This window comes from Lissotriton vulgaris, chromosome 9 (genome assembly GCF_964263255.1).
Source record: "Lissotriton vulgaris chromosome 9, aLisVul1.2, whole genome shotgun sequence".
Lineage (NCBI taxonomy): Eukaryota > Metazoa > Chordata > Amphibia > Caudata > Salamandridae > Lissotriton > Lissotriton vulgaris.
In genome coordinates, this window is record NC_141697.1 from 953,989,342 (window position 1) to 954,009,805 (window position 20,464).

Below are 20,464 nucleotides of genomic sequence, written 5' to 3' on the forward strand. Positions count from 1 at the left end.
CTCTACAAATGTAAAAGAATAGTGATATGCACATGCAATAACGCAATCCTCTTGAGATCGGGGCTCTAGTAGTTGTCAGGCAAATCCCTGTCCCACCCTCTTTCGTGTAACGTGTTTAAGGTTATTCCTGATTCACTATTGCCTGCATTCAGGGAATGTTTACTATTAGGCCGTACTCAAGAGATCCCCTTTGACTCTTCAGGATTTAGTCAAAAGTGTCTATGGTGCAACAGCTTGGTTATTATGAGTACCCCTGGGACCAACAAGCCCAGCTCATGCCTTACCAGCTCTCACCGCATGGAAAAGTTCAGAGCTGTAGCGTGTGTCCTATGAGTGAGCCCTGTGAGTCCTGCTCTGCTTGGAGAAAGCAGGCTGCCTGCAGTGCATGCAGCAACACACAGAGGCGCAGGCCCATCTCTCCTAAGCAGCACTGCTGGAGTTCTCTCAGTTGTTGGAGCTGCTCTCAGCTTCCGAAGACTCAGTAAGTTACCTTTATCTTTGGGGAGATCCTATCTGCAGCTTAGACCGGAACCCAGTGAGGGTGCAATGTTGGAGAAGTGTGGCTCAGGGGTTAGAGGCGGCAGACCCGGAAGCTGAGATCGGCCCTGGACCAGGGTTCAATTCCCCGCTTCGGCGGGTCTTGGGCTAAAAATTCCACGGTCTCGATAATTCTCGCTCCGGTGCCTTCTCAACTCACGGGTTCACGCTCTGCGACTCTGGGCAATAGCTTGCTTAATCTCCACAACGGCCCCTCGCGGCGGGATGCCTGGCTTTCCCTCTCACAGGGGAATACCAGGACGGGTTCCCTAGGCAAGCGCCAGGATGCCCTTTGTGGTGACAGGTCGCGCTATATAAGTATACCTAAGTATAAGTATAACTACATCCATGGCATCCTCGGCAATCCTCAGTGGTGACTCAGGGGCAGTTCTCGCCGAAAGCAACCTCAGTCTCTCATTTGGGCAGTGGCCTGAATCTTTTTGCAGCATTTGTACTGACAGCCCCTCCTGGCATACGGGTTTGCTGTGGTACTGGCCAGTTCAGATGCAGGTTCCTCAGGTACAAGGACCCCATCAAGATGGTTACGAGTCTCAGCGCTTCTCACAGTAGCACCTTTACCGGTGGCCCACTGGCATACGCAGTCTCCACAGTGCGACTGTACGGGCTCGTCTAGACCCACACAGCTCTCTCACAGCTCAGTCCAAGGTGGTCCTCTCCTGGCATATAGAGGTTGCCAAGGTGATCCTCCTACACACATGCGACAGGATAATCGATACACAGCTTAATCCTCACACCTTGCATATAGAGTCCTTATGGTAGGGCTCCCTACTGTATTTATTTTTTATTTTTATTTTTATTTATAAAGTTTTATATAGCGCTAACTAGACCCGTGGGTATCAGAGCGCATTACAAACACAAAGGAAAAGAAAAAGTTGGACTACATCACATGACATGAGGATGTATAAATATATAAGCAAAGACATCACACTTAAGTATACAATGACAGAGTAAAAAACGCAGGTGGTTGGAACAGTCAGATAGCCCCCTTCATTGAAAGTCAGGGTGAGAGGGGTGTCCATTAGTCTATTGATGCCTAGGTTGGTTGGCTTGGTCAGAGAAGTATTGGTTGAGGAGCAGGAGTTTCAGGTCCTTTTTGAAGCAGGGAAGGAGGGGTTGCATCTGAGGTCCGTAGGGAGTGTGTTCCATGTCCTGGTAACATTACCAGAGAAGGATCGGCATTGGGTCGCTTTCCTTTTCAATTTCGGGGGGATGAGAAGCAGTGAGTTGGTGCTTCTCAGAGTTCTTCATTTTCCTGCTTTTACCAGTTTGCTGTTCAGGTAATTGGGGGATTGGGCGTGAAAGGCCTTGTGTGCAATGCAGGTCAGTTTGTAAATACATCCACGTTCCATGGGAAGCCAGATGAGTGCGTTGAGGGTTGGTGAGATGTGTTCAAATCTTTTTCCTCCAGTTATGAGTCAGGCCGCCATGTTAAGGACTGACCTTAGTGGGGCTAAGTGAGCTTTTGAAGCACCTGTTAGAATGGCGTTCCAGTAGTCCGGTTTAGAAAGGACTAGGATTGTACAATTGTCTTGAGATCATCTTGAGGAATTAAAGGTTTCATTTTCTTGAGGTGTTTTAGGGAGTAGAGCTTTTGCAGAGTTCTTTATGTAGTCCTTCATTGACAAGTTCTTGTCCAGGGTAATGCCTAGTGACTTTACTGAGTCGGATAGGACGAGGGAGCAGTTTGGAGCATTCAGTTCCTTGAGCCAGACATGAGTTGGTTGGTGGTTACTTTTCGGAGAGAACAGTATTAATTCAGTTTTATCCGGGTTCAGTTTTAAGTGGTTTGCGTTAAACCAGGTTTGGATCTTGGTAAGCGTGACGTTGAGGTGTCGGACGTCACTGGGCGATTTGATTTTGTAGTATATTTGTGTGTCATCAACATATTTAATTTATTTTATTTACGAAGTTTTGTATAGCGCTAGCCTGACCAAAGGGGGTCGGAGCGCTTCACAGCAATTGCATAGCAAAACATGCGAGAGCACAACTATTACATTAAAGCGAGCAAAAGAGAGCAGAACAAATAGCAAAACAGTGAGACAGTCCAGGGGGAGTTGTAGTAAAGAAGATGTTGAGTGGGTCCATTACAAAGACTTGTTATCCCACAACCTGGGAGGTGTAAAGTGTCATTTTCAGCACTCTGATTGATCCTATCTGATCACTGTCGATTGAGGAAAAGGATTTTGAGCGGACTTTTGAATTTAGCGAAGGAGGGAATAAGTCTGATGTGGGGGGGATATTGTTCCATATTTTGGGCGCATTGCCGGCGAAGGATCTGGCCGCAGTTTTTTGTTTTTTTGAGGTTTAGCGGGATAAGCAGTAAGGTATTGGAGCTTCTAAGGTCCCTGTTCTGACCTGCTTTTTTGAGTTTAGACACTAGATATTGGGGTTTGCCTGTGTGGAGGGCTTTGTGGGTCAGGCAGGCGGTTCTGAAGTTCGCCCGCATTTCTATGGGTAGCCATTGAGTTCCTTGAGGGCAGGAGAGATGTAGTCAAATTTCTTTAATCCAGTTACCATTCTGGCAGCCGTATTGAGGGTTGTTTTTAGCGGAGCAAGGTGTGTTTTCGCTTTCCAGAGAGGACTGCGTTTCCATAGTCCAATCTTGACTGCACCAATGCATGAGTGGCTTGTTTGAGATCTTTGGGTGGAATGAAAGGTTTTAGTTTGTTTAGTAGCTTCAGATTAAGGAAGGCACTCTTAGCCGAAATCTAAATGTGTTTGATCATGTCCAGTTTTGAGTCTAACGTGATGCCTAATGATTTAACAGAATCGGCCAGGGAGAGGTTCCCATTGAGCGCATCGATCTCCTTTAGCCACTCAACCATTTGAGGGTTCTCTTCTTTGTTCGAGATGAGGAGTAGTTCGGTTTTGTCCGGGTTCAGTTTTAAATGGTTGCTTGAGAGCCAACGTTGCGCATCTCTTAGTGTTTCATTGAGTCTTTGTATGTCTTTGGCAGAGGAGATTTCCAGGTAGATTTGGGTGTCATCAGCATATAGGTGAAAAGTGATGTTAGCTTTTCTGAGTAAGGCGGAGAGGGGTTCCATCTAAATGTTAAAGATTAGAGGGGAGAGCACTGATCCTTGGGGGACTCCCCTCAAGACTGGTTGCAGGTTGGATTCGAAGCATCTGATTTTGATTTTCTGGGAGCTGTTGAGTAGGAATGAGGAGAACCATTTAAGGACCACCTCGTTTAAACCAGCCCTTTCTTCAAGAGCTTTGAGGAGAAGTTTGTGGTCAACTGTGTTGAATGCTGCCGATAGGTCTAGGAGAATAAGGAGGCAGCATTGGTCTGAGTCCAGTGATTTGTGAATATCATCAATTATGTTGAGGATTGCGGTTTCAGTGCTGCATCCTTTCCTGAAACCCGACTGATGGGAGTCAAGGAGGTTGGTATTGTCCAGGTGTTGAGTTAATTGTTGGAGTATGCATCTTTCCAGGATTTTGGAAAGATGAGGAAGGTTGGAGACAGGTCTGAAGTTGTTTAGGTCATTTATGTTCAGGCCTGGTTTTTTCAGCAGTGGGGTGACTTGACCCACTTTCAGACAATCTGGAACTGCTAGAAGAGATCTGAAAAACATGCTTTGTGAGGTCGAGCCTGGGCAGCGCTGCTCTGCGAGCCATGCTGTACTGGAGTATGGAATAGAATACCCGTCCGTATTTTTTTAGTCATTGTCCTTCGTAAATGCTGGCTTCTGATTCGTGCATAGGCTTGTTAGTCCCGCCTTAGTACCGCCTTGTCTTCATTCGTAACCTCCCATGACGACTGGCCCTTTTACTTCGGTTGTTACACGGTGAGTCTTTTTTAGTCTGTAAGCACTATTTTCTTTAAATGTTTTCTCCTGCTGCAGGCACAACATGCTTTCCTGCAACATTCAGCGTGCCATGCGCGCTTTCACTTTCTAAGCAGTCCGGGACAATGGCGGCCGCTTCATTGAATAGGTCTCGCATTTACAAGAGTTTAAGCTATTGGCATTGTACATGACAATGCCTTTGATTTATGTGTTAATTATCAAAACATATTAATAAAATCCATTGTCATTTACAATCACTTAAACTCTCGCAAATGCAAGACCTATTGCATTGCAAATGCTTGTTCTAAGTAAAGTGAGCGCTCTAACCGTCAAAATGCTATTTTGCCTGGAGATCTGAAAAACGTTCCACCATTCCCGTTCCAAATTCTAGTCATATATTTAGCCTCTCAGCAGCAAATAGGAAGCAGTTCAGGGACATGTAATGATGCAAGTGGTGTGAACTTTTCTAGCATAATGAGCCGCATAGAAAACACAGGCTAGATCTCACTATGGCTCATGTGTGTGATTCCCTCGTAGGAAGCCATTCTGCCACAGAGTGGAAGATGGGAGAAGGGGAGTCTTGCTGAAGAGAAATGCCATTTTACCTCATTCCCAAAGAGAAAGCTGTCTTGCATCTGCACGGAGGTGTGAAGCAGGGGCTTTGCAGCGGATGCATTGCACCAGCTGGCGCCATTTTCCTGGCCCTCAGGCAGCTGACCTCTTCTGTGCAAGGAGCAAGAGATGGCCAGCAGTGGGAGGACGGAGGCTACATGGGGCATCTGAGGCTATTTCACAAAATCCAAGGTTATGCCTGTGTTTGTGAGGCCAAACGTGCATAGTGAGTTTGCACCTAATATTGAGGTAGAGGTGGGCGAGCCAATAAATTGATAGGAGAGTCGAGCCGAGCCCTGTGAGCTCTGGCACTGCAGTGGAAATGGGCAGCAAACCACTACCTCAGGTCACTGATGACTGCACCTTCCCATACTCAGGTAACCCTAAAGTTTCCTAAATCTCCCGACTATGCAAATATGAAAAGGAAAAGAGATGGGCCACACCCAGGCATACCTTTTAATAGAGAGCTGTCTATTTCCGTTTGATTACTTCAAAGCATGTATTACAAAGAATCTCACGAGACACTTTATGAAGACAGCACTTCATACTAATTAGACTACAAAGCACCAATGAAACCCAGAAAATATTCCTTTAATATACCATCTCACAAGCTCACTCTTATTATTTCAACCCCTATCATTTAGATTGCGGTGTACACTGTATTAATATTAATTATTGCAAATAGACATTAATGCCATATATAAGATTATACCCGGTGCCTTCAATATAAGCCATATCAAAAGCACGTTATGAATAGGCAAAATCTCCCTCTAGACAAATTGTGTCAGGAAGAGGCAGGAACAGCAGCACAGCCTGCCCGAGAGCGGGGGGCTGGAACAGGGCCGGCTCTAGGCATGTGCAAGCTGTGCACCTGCACAGGGCCACCAAACCCCAGGGGCCACCACACCAATATATATCCTTAATGTATTAATCCTCCGAGGATGGATACATATTTGCGTGGTGGCCCCTGGCAGGTATTTGGCGGCCTCCGGCTCTGTTCCACTTCTAAACACCCTGACCCCCTCCCCTCTTTACTGGCCTGCGTGCTCCGCCCCGCCCGGACCCCCCCTTCCGGGGCCCCCTGCCTATGCTCCTTGCCCAGGGCCACCATGAGCCTAGAGCCGGCCTTGGCTGGAAGGCATCAGAGAGGACAGACCCCTTGGCTAAGCGCCAGGCAGCAAGCGTTGTGTCACCCACAGCGCGGAGCACGTGCCACAACGATTAGCCCGGCCGCCCGGATGTGCTCGCGCTGGGAGCAAGCATGCCTTATTATTAGATCAGGCGAGGAAGACTGGCGCGCGCGGGCTTTGAAGAGCAGCGGAAAGAGCGCGGAGAATGAGCAGAGCCTTCTCCTCCTCACGCCCCTCACGGACATCCGGAGAGCGCGGACTCTTGCCAGGAAGGTCGTGAAAAAAGTCAGGGGCTCTGCTTTCCAATACGCTCAACGTTCTCGATATCTATACTCCAGGTACAAAACAATAGAGAGGGTGTTGCATCAGGAGCGAATCTTAGCCTTAGGTGTGCTAGGAGAATTTGCGGCCTGCCTTGGGCCAGCAAACTCACAGGCTCGTTTTCACAAACTGCACAAGACTTGTACTACTAAAGTACTAAAAAATACTATCCAAAAACCTACAAGTGAAAATCTCCACTGCCACCTCTCCCATCTTTTCTACGGTGAGCTCCTTACATATGTAAGTTTACTACTTACTATTAAATATGCGAGGGACCTAGGGGAGCAGCTGGGAAAATAAGCATATTTACTACTAAATAAGAGGGCTTTAGGGATGAGAAACCAGGGTACTAGGCAAAGTTTAGGGAGGGAAATGGAGCCACCAATGAAGGAGTAAGGTCATTGCTATTCACAAACTATACTTCTAAAGTTATGAAAGATAAAATGGGACCAAAATAGTAGTAAATGACTCCAGCTAAGAGTTGGACTAAGTCCTGCACCACACATGGCCAACCACTGGTATTTTAAAACCCTCCCATAGAAAATTATTTAGGTAGCGACTTAAAATGAAACCCTAATTTAATATATATTTAAATATAATCTAACGTTAAAAATTAAAGAAGATGAATTTTTTAAATTTAATTATAAAATATTTTAATAACTTTTGTAACTAAACATTAATGCAAAATTGTTTTTAAGAAAATATAATTAAATGTATTTTCATTCATTCTTTACATCTTTTAATATTTATTAATGAATAATAAAAAAAGTTTTAACTTTAAGTATGAATGTATTCTTTAATTCAAAGTTTTCATAAATAGTTTTATTTAATTTATTTACATAAACTAAAGATTTAAATCAAAAGTAAGATAATAGAGTGGTAGCATTGTTTCTTTTGTTCTACATTAAAAAAGTATGTAATATTAATTTACATTATATGTATCATAAAACCATGTTTACTATTTTTTGAAGCTAAATACACTTTTTTTTAGTTTTCCCTATATTTTACCAAAGGCAAAGTCCACAGTTGGTGTACAAGATTAATTTAAACATGGCAAATGTAAACTGACACTGTGTCACTACATTGATAATCTTAATAGTTTTAACAGTTATTCTTGAGAAATGTATCTTTTTTTGTCTGCAAAGTTTAGAACATGAATATTGTACTTGCACTCAGTTATCTGATTCCAGTGGATCTGTGCTTTGTTAATAAACACAAAGTCAGTAACCCAACTGACTTATGTGCGAAATACAAAATATATACAAACATGGGGAGGAATTATTACAGAAAAGAAAATATTTCAATCATGTTCACTAATGATAATCTTCATTCATGTATCTTTTTCAATAATTTAGCAAACAGTGTATAAATATAATTCTTTCCTAAGTAACGAAAATGCAATGGCATTAATAAAAACAATCTGTAAAGTGCACACGACAAAACACTGGTAACATTGATTCTTTGTATCAAAATGTTTCTTCAGCACACTATCATCATTTTTTACAAGACTGTTAAAATCCACTACAGCCAACAGGTTTCACAGTTGTGTGCCACTTCTTCAGGGCTCTAACGTAAACAGAACATGTCAAAACTGATTAATTTATTATAACAAACTCCTATTATTTGTCTTTACATTCTGGTACCTGTCACCTTGCTACTCATGCCAAGAATAAAACTACAAAAAGAACAATTGATGGACAGAATGCAGAACAATGTCATACATTCACCCCAGTACAGAGATCTAGGCCTAAATCCATCGTTTTTTTGCTCACCATGCCATTCCTGTTTGGACCCAGCCTTATGCAAATCAGTCTTGACCCTGTGCCCAATGGGAACAGTCGAGCCCAAACTGCCAGGCCAGGTACTCCCTGGACTGGAAACATGCATCCTAGGACCGTTTTCTGGCTTTCAGCCCTCATCAGCCAGGATAGCTTGACTCCAGTGGCATGGAGAACACGGGACCCATGTCTGGGCATACCCGTCCCACTCGGGGTGACAAATGCAAAAAGAACAATGACGGACAGAATGTAGAACAATGTCATCCATTCACCCCAGTACAGAGATCTGGGCCTAAATCCATTGTTTTTTGCTCACCATGCCATTCCAGTTTGGACCCCGCCATATGCAAATCAGTCTTGACCCTGCGCCCAATGGGAACAGTCCTTCCCGAACTGCCAGGCCAGGTCCTACCTGGACTCCACTCGGGGTGACAAATGCAAAAAGAACAATTGATGGACAGAATGCAGAACAATGTCATACATTCACCCCAGTAAAGAGATCTGGGCCTAAATCCATCGCTTTTTTGCTCAATATGCCAAGAATAAAACTACAGCTATCAGTATGTAAAGGAACATTTCAGGCCTGTCTGAATTACTCACACCTGCAGCCGGAACCCATGCAGATAAGAACGGTGAGGTGGTGGTGTGGGGCAGGTAAGTCCGGTGGGGCTGGCTGGGGGGATTTTGACGGACGATGAAGAAAAAAAATGTATTCTTTATTTTATTTTCCCTTATCATCCCCGCAGCCGGCCCCACCACTCTTACCTGCATGGGCCATGGCTGCACACCTGAAATGTGCATCTTGAAATCTCCCTCACTGTTTGTTATGTCATAAATAATACATACAAACAGTGAGAATGGTGATTTAATTGCCGCCTCTCAAGGAAAGAGAATTAGCACACACATATGTTAATTCATCTTCACACAGTGGATTGTCTGCATTCCATGACTGCAATTTCCATCTATGTATATGAACCAGTAAGTCTGTTGGTTTTGAGAAACACGTGGCAGGATCATTCTCATTCTGGATAGGGTAGGAGATTTACTGTTGTGAAGGACACTCATAAATCCATGTTGAGTGTTTGTGAGAGGAAGAGAGCACCCCAAACGTTGGCAAGAAATGTCAAGGGAATGGATTTATTCAAAGGGAAAAATATTTTCCCCATGAAGAGAATAGGATAGTTAGCAATTGTATTTGCACTCATGCAGAATTACATATCTGTAAATGCTTCACCACAGAGATAACCTGTAACTCACAAAGAGGTATCCAAACCACTAATTTGTCTGTGGCATATTCGCAGCAGACCTCCAGTAATTCTCTCTGAATTGCAGAGTAATCTAAATTTGACTACAAGCATAGGAGTATGTTTATACAAATAAATGTGCAACTTTTTGAAGTATCACTCCCTGTGTGGGTTATGCACGGGCAGGGCAGGAGGAAGATGTCATCTGCTGATTGAAGAAAGAGGGGTTGGCGCATGCTTTGTGTGGTCCTCCAGCCCCCCTGAATATAAAGAGAGAAGTAAATGAATACGCATGAGGTGAATGGAAGTTTGTTCATAGAGAGTACAAGTCCATGCTATGGGTGCCCACTTAGTATATATGACCGTGTGGGTGAGCAGTATAACTGTTGCTTTGTTTGAGGATGAGTCTTACACAATCATTCTGAAAAGGGGCAGTAAAGGCAAATAGTCTTTTGATTTTTTGTGATTTCTCATGTTCTGCTCTTCCTTCACCAAAGGTGTCAAAGGGTGCTCCTCTTCTTTGTCATTCTGGTTCTGCCAATCTGGCTTTAATTATCTTATTTTGCAAGCCTGTCATGTGGTGGTCCATGAAAGCAAAGAAGTGAAGCACTGGGGGCTGAGGCAGTCCTACTGAGGAGCAAGCCCCAACTTAGGTCTGCTACAACTTCTCTGAGTAGAGGTTTCCATTGCCAAGTCCTATTGTAGCACGACGTATGCCTAGGTGTGCACTCCTCCTGGTAAGCGCTGTATCTTCCACCACTAGTTTATGGGAACTTGTGGTAAGGGTGCCCCATAGTGAGGTACCCAGCCAGGAGTCTGCCAAGGGGTAATCGATATTTATTTAGCCATCTCTTAAAAGGTAAACACTTTGTTTCTGGGCTGGAGTACATGCAAGAGTCCCTTAGCAAAGTGTCAGTGCCATGGTTCACTCTCCAATGCTTGCTCTATGTCTCTTGCAGGATACCTGGGATATACAAGTGGCTTCTCCCTCAGCTGCATGGTTTTCTTCCTAATCTCGGTGAGTGTGTGCAAATTATACAATATTTTGTATCCTTGACGTGTGGGACCATTTCCATCTACACTTACATGAATGATGCCTCGTTTTCGACAGTGCTTATGGTTCTATGCTGTACGTAGGATTTAGCAGAGCTACTGAGCTACTGAAATAATGCAGCAGGGGATCAACAAATTATAGGGCATGGTTACTAATTTATGCGGCAAGAAAAAACAAATGATGTGGCGTAATGTGACATATTTTGTGGTAGTTGTACTTCACCGTTTTGTCATTTTTACAAAATCTGGACAGAGCTTGCACCTCTTTAGTATCTGTTTAACATCTAAATGTAGCAATCAGCATAAAAGGTGACCTGTCACTGCACAGTAAAGGTGATACCACTGCATGGTAACACATGTGGCAAAGTTTTAGTAACGTGATTCTTTTTTTGAGAATGTTTTGTTTCTGCACATTATATAGAAGGTGGAGGATTATGTGGCAAGTGCAGCAGATCCATAAATATGCAGAAAACAAAATTGTATCATTCCAGTGGCAGTGATCATGGGTGACATTTCTGGTCCCAGAGAGTTCATTGGGCCTCACCAATTGCCAAGATCACTATATCACACACTTCACAGGAGCCTCAGTCATTGTCACATCTCTGGCCTCACGTACGTCAACGTTGTCTCACTCATGGACACATCACTCATGTCACAAAGTTTAACAATGTCTCACTCATTGCCACATCACTGGTCTCACACATTTCAACAATGTCTCACACATTGACCGATCATTTTCCTCACAAAATTAAGTGGAGTCTCTCAGACTCAACACATCTTTGGCCTCTCACACTTCATTGGAATCTCACATACACCCATTACCACTTCTCTGGCTTCTTGCACTTGACCAGTATACATTATGCCCACATGACTCTCTCACACAGATCGGAGAGGTCTTGCTCAGTGTCCCATTAGTAGCCTCACAAAATGTAGCAAGTAAATCAGGACTAATAGCAACAGAGGGAGAAAAGAGCAGGGAAATGCAGGATCAAGAAAGCGAGAAGCCGTGTGAAAAACAAATTAGAAGCAAACTTGAACAGCAGTGGTCAGCATGTAAGCACGCACTGAAAAAAACAAGCAAAAACATGCATGCTGTCAGTAGAAGGGCAACTGAGTACATGACTATTGACAATACAGAAATTAAAGGTAAATCTAGAGAGGTATGGTGCCATGGAACAGTATGCTAGCAGGATAAATTGAACCAGAAATCAGGGTAGCACTGAGATGAACTGAACTCAGAATCAGGCAGGTTCACCAGTAATGAGAAGACAATAGTTATCACAAGAACAAGGGATCAAGCTGGAGAACCAGGAACCAGAGCAGAAGATGGACAAACGAAAAAAGGAATACACAGAAAAATCTGAAATGTGAGGAATTGAACAAGGAAACAAGCAGGAGAACTAGGATCTAGAACAAAAGAGGGAATGGTTGAACCAGGTTTCTGGTTGGCAATCAGGAGAACATGGAACAGAACAGAAGGGTAAATGAGAACCAGAAATCTGAACACCAGTGGGCTGAATTGAACCAGGACTCTGGCAGTAAATTCAAAGGTGAGATGAATAGTGGGATGAATGTATCCAGATATCAGGCAAAAGAGCCGGGATTTCGAGCAATGCAGGATCAAACTGAGCAGGGGATCAATGTGGAAACCCAAGAATAAGAGAACTAGAGGGAAGAAATCAAGAAGAAAAATTGAGCGAGACACGGGTAGAGCAATAGAAAGAAGAATACATTCAGAATACATGTAGAAAATAATATTAAAAGAGGATGCAGTAGAACCACGAGACAGATGGAATAAATGCTGTAGACCACTTGCTCCCATATGAACAATAACGACCTGTCTGTTCTCCCACTGTTTTTTATAGGTCATATACAAAAAGTTCCAGATCCCTTGTCCGCTGCCAGAGAGGGACATAAATGGCACGATGATTGGTAACATCAGCACATATGACTCCAGTGTTGTTTACCAGAATGGGCACACACCGGCTGTTGAGTCCGTGGAAAGCATATGTGCTCCCGGGATGTTTACAATCAACACACACGTAAGTACTTCCTTGAAGAGTCTGGTGGCTATGAATGCTTTGCAGTCAGCAATAGCAAATGGAAGCTAATATGGGGAAAGTGGTGCATTGGATCAAACATTATCCACATTTTGGCAGGTTGTGTTAGCAGTTCTTAACAAGGGCCGTCACCAGGGCATAGGTGACTACATGCCACAGGCCCTAAGAATTCTCAGGGCCCGGGCTCCTCTGCAAAAAGGAATTCATAGGTTTTGAAGCAAGCCTGCCTCTTTATCAATGATGGGGCTGTTATACATTGATGCAAGTGTTCCTACTACCTGGCTTAAATGGAAGGAACAAAAAGTGGGCCCCTCCATGAAGTTTTTAACCTGCAAAAACATCTGACAGGCTTGCATCGCTGTCCAAAAAAAGGTAAAAAGACATTCAATGAATTCACTTGCATGGTGCAGTAAAACTATAAAAATGCAGGTAGCTTTACTTTATCTGGTTATGTTGTCAATCAATTTGTCTTGTTAAATCCCAGTAAGACAGATGTGACTTTCCTATGGTAAACGTTATGGGTATAGAATGCAATTGAAATCAAAAAGAAATTAAGAATGACTGTACTCCTCCTATCCAGCTTCACTAGTGTGAAGAGTAAACTTGGTAGAGGAGCAGATTCTGAGAAAAGTTATAAAGGCCATTCTTTGTCCCTATGAGCGAGCGCCAAAGTTCACCAGAGTAAAAAGGTCATGTGTCACACTCACTGTGTCACTTTTTTTATAGAGATAATCGAGGAAATGGTGTGATGTTGAAAAGACTTGACATTCTCAAGTGTAAACTACTGGAACTAGAACTTTGGTGTAACTGAAGCAAAGAGACAGGGAGGACACTCTGAATTATAGGGAGTTGTTGCCACCCACCAGAACATAGCTTGTGATAGACCGTGGGGGCTTGTTCCTAGTGACCGCAGAAGCAGCAGGTCTCCAGATGTGGCCATGTGGACACTCTGCAGCTATGTTATATTAAAGCCATCTTATTTGCTGAAGCAGTTTTTCTGCCTTCCCTTTTCCCCTTCCCTCTTGAGGCACTAGGATTCCTAGGTGTACCTTGTCAGGCCTGGTTTCTGGATGCTGCCTGCCTAAAAGAACTAGTGACTAGTATGGCCCTTTCCTGTATCTTCACCTGTGCCCGTTGCTTCCCTTTAAACAGCTGTTAACTAAGTGGCAGGTCTACGAACGAAGATCCTTCCAAGGTCAATATATTGAGTTCCATAAATTGGGCAATAATAACATTAGTTACTAACCAGATTTAGATAAGGCAGGCGTGCATAAGTGCTATATAAAAACAATTTGTTATTGCTACATGGACCCTGAGTGGATTCACAGGTTTGAAGCAGGCCTTTCACCTGCAGCAAAACTGCTGGTGGTTATTAGCTCCAAAACAAGTAGAGAAATATGCAATAGAGTCAGAATGGTTGGAGAAGGCAAAGTAACTCTGCACGTTGTATATGAGCAAGCTGCTCTCTTGCTGTATCAATCCCCCTTTCATCCACTGCCCCATTTGAGAGAAGTGTTCAAGACATATACCGTCTAGGGTAGATGTGGACAGATCACTGATGTTCCGTCTGAGACAGCTGTGGGTACTGGAGCCTCATATGTTTGTGTCACTGCTTTACAGACGGCGTACACCATCCCCATCATGGCATTCGCTTTCGTCTGTCACCCTGAAGTGCTCCCCATATACACCGAGTTGAAGGAGTGAGTTTTCTTATGCCTCAATCATTAATTTTTCTTTCATTTTTATTTGCAGTCCAATCGTTTTTCTTTTGTTCTTTCCGTGTTTTTCTCCAACATCCCTTTTTTAAGTTCCCATGTTTCCTCTCAATCTTAATTTCTAGTTTTCTCTTTTCTGTTTCCTTGTGTCCCTCTTTTTTTCTTTCATCCTTCTTCCCACTTTTCCTTCCGTTCATTCCCTTTTTCTCTTTCTATTTGTTCTGTCAATGTTTTTCAATTATTCCTCCTGAACTTGAAGTGTTTACCAATGATTCCTCCAGAGAAGGTCCCAGGCTGAATGGGAAGGGATAAGGAGTAGACTTTTCGCCAATACATGAGCCACGTTTCAGACTGACAGAAGCGGCTCCCTCTCCTACTAATAACGTGTTGCTCGAGGCGTAAAAACAACTTTTAAAGAGTGATTTACTCTCCCACTTTGGCTTGGAAGTCTTCCTTTCGAGAGGCCACCTGGTGCTGGCGTATGTTTTGGCACACATTTCTCTCAAGATAATACTTTTAGGTTGAGAGTGATGCTTAACTGTAGTCTAATTGTGCACCCAAGATGAGGGCCAAGGTGTGATTTTGCAAGAAGATGAACTGGTACCCAGTTATCATTCGAGTACCTGAACCCCATAGGGGGATTAAACAGCAGAGTGGTGCTTGTGAATGTGCTTTACCCCTTCCATGCTGATGACGGCCCCCCAGCCGTCATGCACTACAGCCGTCATGACCGCACCCGAGCTGAAATCTTCAGCACAGGAGCAGAATCGGCCCAGCATGGAAGGGGGAACCCCCCTTTTGCCATCAAGAAGTGATTCTGCATAGTGATACTAAGGAACGAATGAGCATGTCAATAGAAATCCCCATCTGAACAAAAATGTGATTCCCCTACTGAAAAGACCAAGGTTTGAAAGAAAATGGACAACACAGCCCATTCAGACTTTGGAGTGATGTATCCAGAGAGAAGCTAAGCATTGAATGGGGAGTGAGGCTCAAGGTCCTCAGACCAGGCCCTTGTGAAATTCTAATTATGCTTGTAAAATGTTCAAATTCTCTTGAACAAAATTCCCCAAATTTCAAATTATGCATATACATTTTTGCTTGCGGGGAACTGGTTTGAGCAAGAGTCTTTTCTGCTTGAACCAGTCTACTGCCAGCATCTCACTTGAATTTATGTGAGGTATGCTGTTCCTGGGAAATTTCCCACAAGATATTGAAAACCACATTTGACATAATTTAAGTGATTGTGCGTACTATTCATGATATTTCACACAATGTCACCCAAAAATACAGACCTTTGCATATCCTTACCTCTGACCCAGTAGAGGTGGTTCCTTCAAAGAGAGGCCGGGGAAGGATAGAGCTAAAGATACCCTTTTTCACCACTCACTCTTTTCGTGGGGCTCCAGTGGTCAAAGTTAATTTTTCGGACACTGTTAAAGGGCAGAGCGAATCTGGTGCTTGTCTCTAAAGTGGCGTTTAAGAGAACTTTTTTCTGGCTCCATGCAGTTTCTTTATGTAACCCTGATTATTAACTAATAGTCAGGACCTATCTCTTCATTTTACAGGCCTACGAAGCGCAAGATGCAGCACATCTCCAATATTTCCATCACTGTCATGTACGTTATGTACTTCCTGGCCGCCCTGTTTGGATATCTCACCTTCTATGGTACGTTCCATAGGTGTATCTTATTGTAGTAGTGCGGGGTTTAACTATTGACTTTGGGAGATGACGGTTACCCGTCAAGACGAGCTGCTAATGTACCCTTTCATGATAAAAAGAACAAGAGAAATCTCTGCATTAACGCTTATCCCAGCTTACAACCCACTGACATAAAAAGAGGATGAAAACATACACACAGGTAAGTAATAATCAGGTTAAAATGCGAATTGCCATGATAAAGCTCTTGATGGGAGAAAGGTTTATATTTTTGATGGTGCTCATGCTTACACCGGTGGCATAAAGAAAGGATTTTGCTATGCATGAAGCTTCATTGTAGACACTCAGTGTGAAGAAAGGTGTTCTCAGTTGATGACACTGACCTGTAGTGTGGACAATTTTCACAGTGTATCAGCCACTGAAAGCGAGTGAAGAAACAGGTATGATGAACCTGTATGTTTATGAAATATCTATCCAATGTATACCGCATGGTATGCCACTGAGCCCACCACAGATCTTCCAATAGCTAGTCATCATTGTAAGTATTCAATGAATTGCTCGATTTGAGAAACAGACACATACAAGTTGTCTACTGTAGTGTGCCGGCATCATATTGGCAGCCATCACATCACCCTGGCCATTTCCTCGGTGTGCCATGACTTTGACGTGGCTCTATTGCCGCAATCCCTAGGGGTGGATTAAGCACTGTAAGTATGTTACATTAAGGTCATGGCAGTTCAATGGCATAGCATACCGCAATAATGTCATGACCGAGTCATGGATGTATATTAGTAGGTAAAATGCTGACATAGATCAATCACAATTACTTAATTGGCTTTCAAGCAGACCTGAACTGTGAGATATGTCTATGTTCTCTTGCTGGTGGAAGTTCAGCTACAGCCATTGTTTACGAATGATATCACGTTTTGTTAAGACCTACGCCAGCCTAAATTCCCCTCCCGATGACTAATATTGGGTAAGAACCTGCACACAATGGGCCCGATTCACAGAACTAACTTAAGACAACATCCTCAACTTACTACCATTTTTGTATTCACAGGCAGCACTTACTCATTTCGGTATTCACAGAAATTACGAGTCCTAACTGTAGGACTCCTAAATGCCTTCTGTGAATACCAAAAGTCTCAAAGTTAGGATTTTTCTCAATTTAGGAGTAGTAAAGTTAGGACTCCTAACTTTAGGACTCCTAAATGCCTTCTGTGAATACCAAAAGTCTTAAGGTTAGGATTTTTCTCAATTTAGGAGTCCTAAAGTTAGCAGTCCTAACTTCTGTGAATACCGAAATGTGTAAGTGCCTTCTGTGAATACCAAAATGAGTAAGTGCCTTCTGTGAATACCAAAATGGTAGTAAGTTTAGGATTTTGTCTTAAGTTAGTTCTGTGCATCGGCCCAAAGTATTATAAAGCATTGCCTATATTTAGTTACATATGCTTGCTAAACACAATTGAATGTAGTGCTAGATGACCTGTCAGGCAACCTACAAAAAGGGCCGTTCATCACAAGGTGGGTGCAGCTGGGGCCTGCTAACCTGATGCCTGCTCTGAGCAGTGCGCTTGTTATTGCAGCCCCACGACTAGAGATCCTTTGCAGGAGACAGTCAACATTTTCTATAAGGTGGTCGGGGAAGTAAGGGATTTCTTTTCTTACCAACATCACTACTGGAGTATGCGCATACTGTCCTATGGGTGACACTACAGTGTTTGTACTCCTTTTCCAGTTTATTACATATTAACAACGCAAGCTGTTTTTGTGTAGTAAAAACATTTCAGTGTTGATTCAAGCATGCATAGAGATAAAGGAAATGGGTGGAAAAATAGGATAGCGAAAGGAAAAATATAGTACAAAGGAGTGTGGGCCTCTATAGTATGGATGGGGCAATACCTTCCACTTTGCATTGTTTATTTGTAGTGCTGCACTGGGCCATCTATTCAAATGAAAATAGGAAAATTATATCAGTATTTTGTGCTGGTGTTCAACCTGTTTCATAGGTTAATCCTTCCTTGGGTGCAATTAGACTGAGTTATTGGGTAGGGTGCCAGAGTATTCCTACCCTGCCGCTATATGATTTAATTTATAGTTTATTCTTGGGACTCGACTGAGTCCGAGTCCCAAAATGGCTACCAACACTTGCTAGTTGAAGTGTTGGCAGCCAACCAGATCTCACCAAGAGATCTGTCGGACCTGCTGAGGATTTGGCTCTCTAGATATAAAAAAAATTGTTCTTTAATAACTCCAAAACTATGGAACAGATTTACACCAAATTACAAAAAAGGACTCTTTCTGGACCAAGAGATAGCTTTCTGTCAAATAAGGTGTAATTCCATTCAGCAGTTCAGGCTGTGGTCAAGTTCAAAATCCATATAGGAAATTGCATGGGGAAAACACCCCCTTTTTCCTGACCCTCCCTTGACGAATCACCCCGAAACTTTCCAGACAGCAGCTGAAGTGAGTTGTACACAAGCTTTGAACATTTCGTGAAGATTCGTCAAACGGCGCCAAAGTCATTAGCACAACAAAAATGCTATTCCTGTGGAAACTAGGTCCTAACTTTAACTACCTATATTCTGACTGATTCAACTTGTTAAAGTGTTGCCCGAACATAAGTGCAAGAAGCGGCCATCTCAGAGCTGGAGTCTCTCCCTTCATTTTTATGAGAACCAGTCTGACATCATGATCATAACGCATTACTATATTTACACAATCACATACTGTTCATTATTTGGGAAGCCACAGCAATCATTTCTATCAACAAATATGTACATTTGAATGACTTTCTTACTAGGAATTAGTTACCAACTGTAACTTGTTCATTAAACAAAAACAACATTCTTTTTGTAGTCATTTAATGAACACATTTGCACTAGTGTCTCACTGTTATCCCTCTTTACAGCAATATTCTTTTAAATTCAAGTTCCCATGTGTACTTGGTATTTGCAGTAGCTTTCCTTGCTACCTGGCGGACACCACTTTAAGATCTTGTGTTTCTTCCTATTTTCCCCCTTAGCTAAATAATAGAAATAGTTGCAGAAATCATAGCAAGTCATCATCATGATCAAAAGACGTAGACCATGCTAGTTTTTATGTTGTTTTTTTACACATTTATTCACTCATTAAGAGTATCATTGTGTTTTGTTTATATGACTTTTGAGTTTTGTGAATCAGCTGGAGGGTTTTAATGTGTATCACTATATTCCAATAATGTCAAGAATGTGTACATTTGTATGGTGTTGAATTGTATTTAGTGTGGGTAATATTCCTCTCTATCAAAATATGTCCCTCTTTCTTAACACGCATTTACTGAATAATCTTGGGGGTAACTTTCTTCTCTCTTACTTTCTCTACAGATCAAGTGGAGTCTGAGTTGCTGCACACCTACAGCAGAGTGGACCCATTTGATATCCTCATTTTGTGTGTCCGTGTAGCAGTGTTGATAGCGGTGACGTTGACTGTGCCCATAGTACTCTTCCCAGTAAGTATCACTTTCAGGGGTGGCCATTCCATACAGATGAATAAAATGGTCACATTGGTCAGCAAATTTAAAGAAAACAATTCAAAAGAAGAAATCTCAGTTGGAGCTGTACTTGGGGTTTGTGGTGGAAATCTCAGCTGCCAGGCTAACCCAGCTGCCTGGACCAGCTTTCACATCTTCTTGTGCTTCACAATTTGCGGTTATAGTCTGGGACAAGCACAGAGCGGAGAAACAAAAGGCAAGGATTGAGAAATGAAGTATAGTATGGAATCATGAAGATAATGGGATGTCCAGGAGCTGGGGAACAGGCTAGATAGACTTAAATAGTAGGAGGTAAATTAAGGAAAGCGATATAAGACAAGAAGACAGAAGTTTACAAGAGCAAAGTAAAAGAAGTAAGTAGAAGAGTAGATGTACTTATTCTAGGAAGTGAAGAAAGAGTAGAATAGAAATACAAAGGATATTAGTAAAGAAGAAAGAAGATTAGTAGGAAAGTGCAAAGGAGGGATAGAGACTTTACAGAAAATTCAAATTGAAATCAAATTAAATGGAGGAGTAGAATATTAGCACAGTGGAATGTGAACAACCACATATATTAGTGTAATTTGCATTTATATTTAATTGTTATACAGCACAAATGACTTCAAAAGACCACAGAGTGCATTACATTACTCATTGAACCATACATCAAAGTAATAAAAAAACTTGATGCAGTAAAATACAGCATATAAAGTTAAAGAAAGACCTAAACTAGTTGTAGAAACAGTAAAATACTTCTGGAGAAGATGTTTTCAACTTTTTCTGAGGATGAAAGAGCGGAGTCAAAAACCAGCAAATCTGGGGAGAAGGACTGCCAAATCCAGAACGAAATGGCTAAATGATGTTGCAAAAATGCGAAAGGGACCTCAATATGCTTTTTAGGATTCAATTTTACGAGAAGTGTAAGTAAACAGGCTTTTTGCAGGGCTACCCAACTCTTTTGCCCTCATTTTGACTTCTAGGTACTGGTGTAATGCCTCTGAAATGCCCTTAGCCCTGCTAAACAGGACAGG

General features: G+C 42.6%; 1 protein-coding gene across 2 annotated transcripts in view; it reads left to right on the plus strand.

Moving 5' to 3' along the window:
• Positions 1 to 20,464, plus strand: part of SLC38A3 (solute carrier family 38 member 3) — a 297,440-nt gene that overhangs the window by 234,255 nt on the left and 42,721 nt on the right. For both annotated transcript variants that reach the window (XR_015300053.1, XM_086938804.1), the window contains 5 exons: positions 10,394 to 10,452; positions 12,353 to 12,529; positions 14,168 to 14,247; positions 15,831 to 15,931; positions 19,288 to 19,412. Coding sequence is in view for 1 of the 2 variants with exons in the window: in XM_086938804.1 (XP_086794930.1) it covers positions 10,394 to 10,452; positions 12,353 to 12,529; positions 14,168 to 14,247; positions 15,831 to 15,931; positions 19,288 to 19,412 (542 nt within the window). In the remaining variant the exon portion in view is untranslated. The remainder of the gene's footprint in view (positions 1 to 10,393; positions 10,453 to 12,352; positions 12,530 to 14,167; positions 14,248 to 15,830; positions 15,932 to 19,287; positions 19,413 to 20,464) is intronic.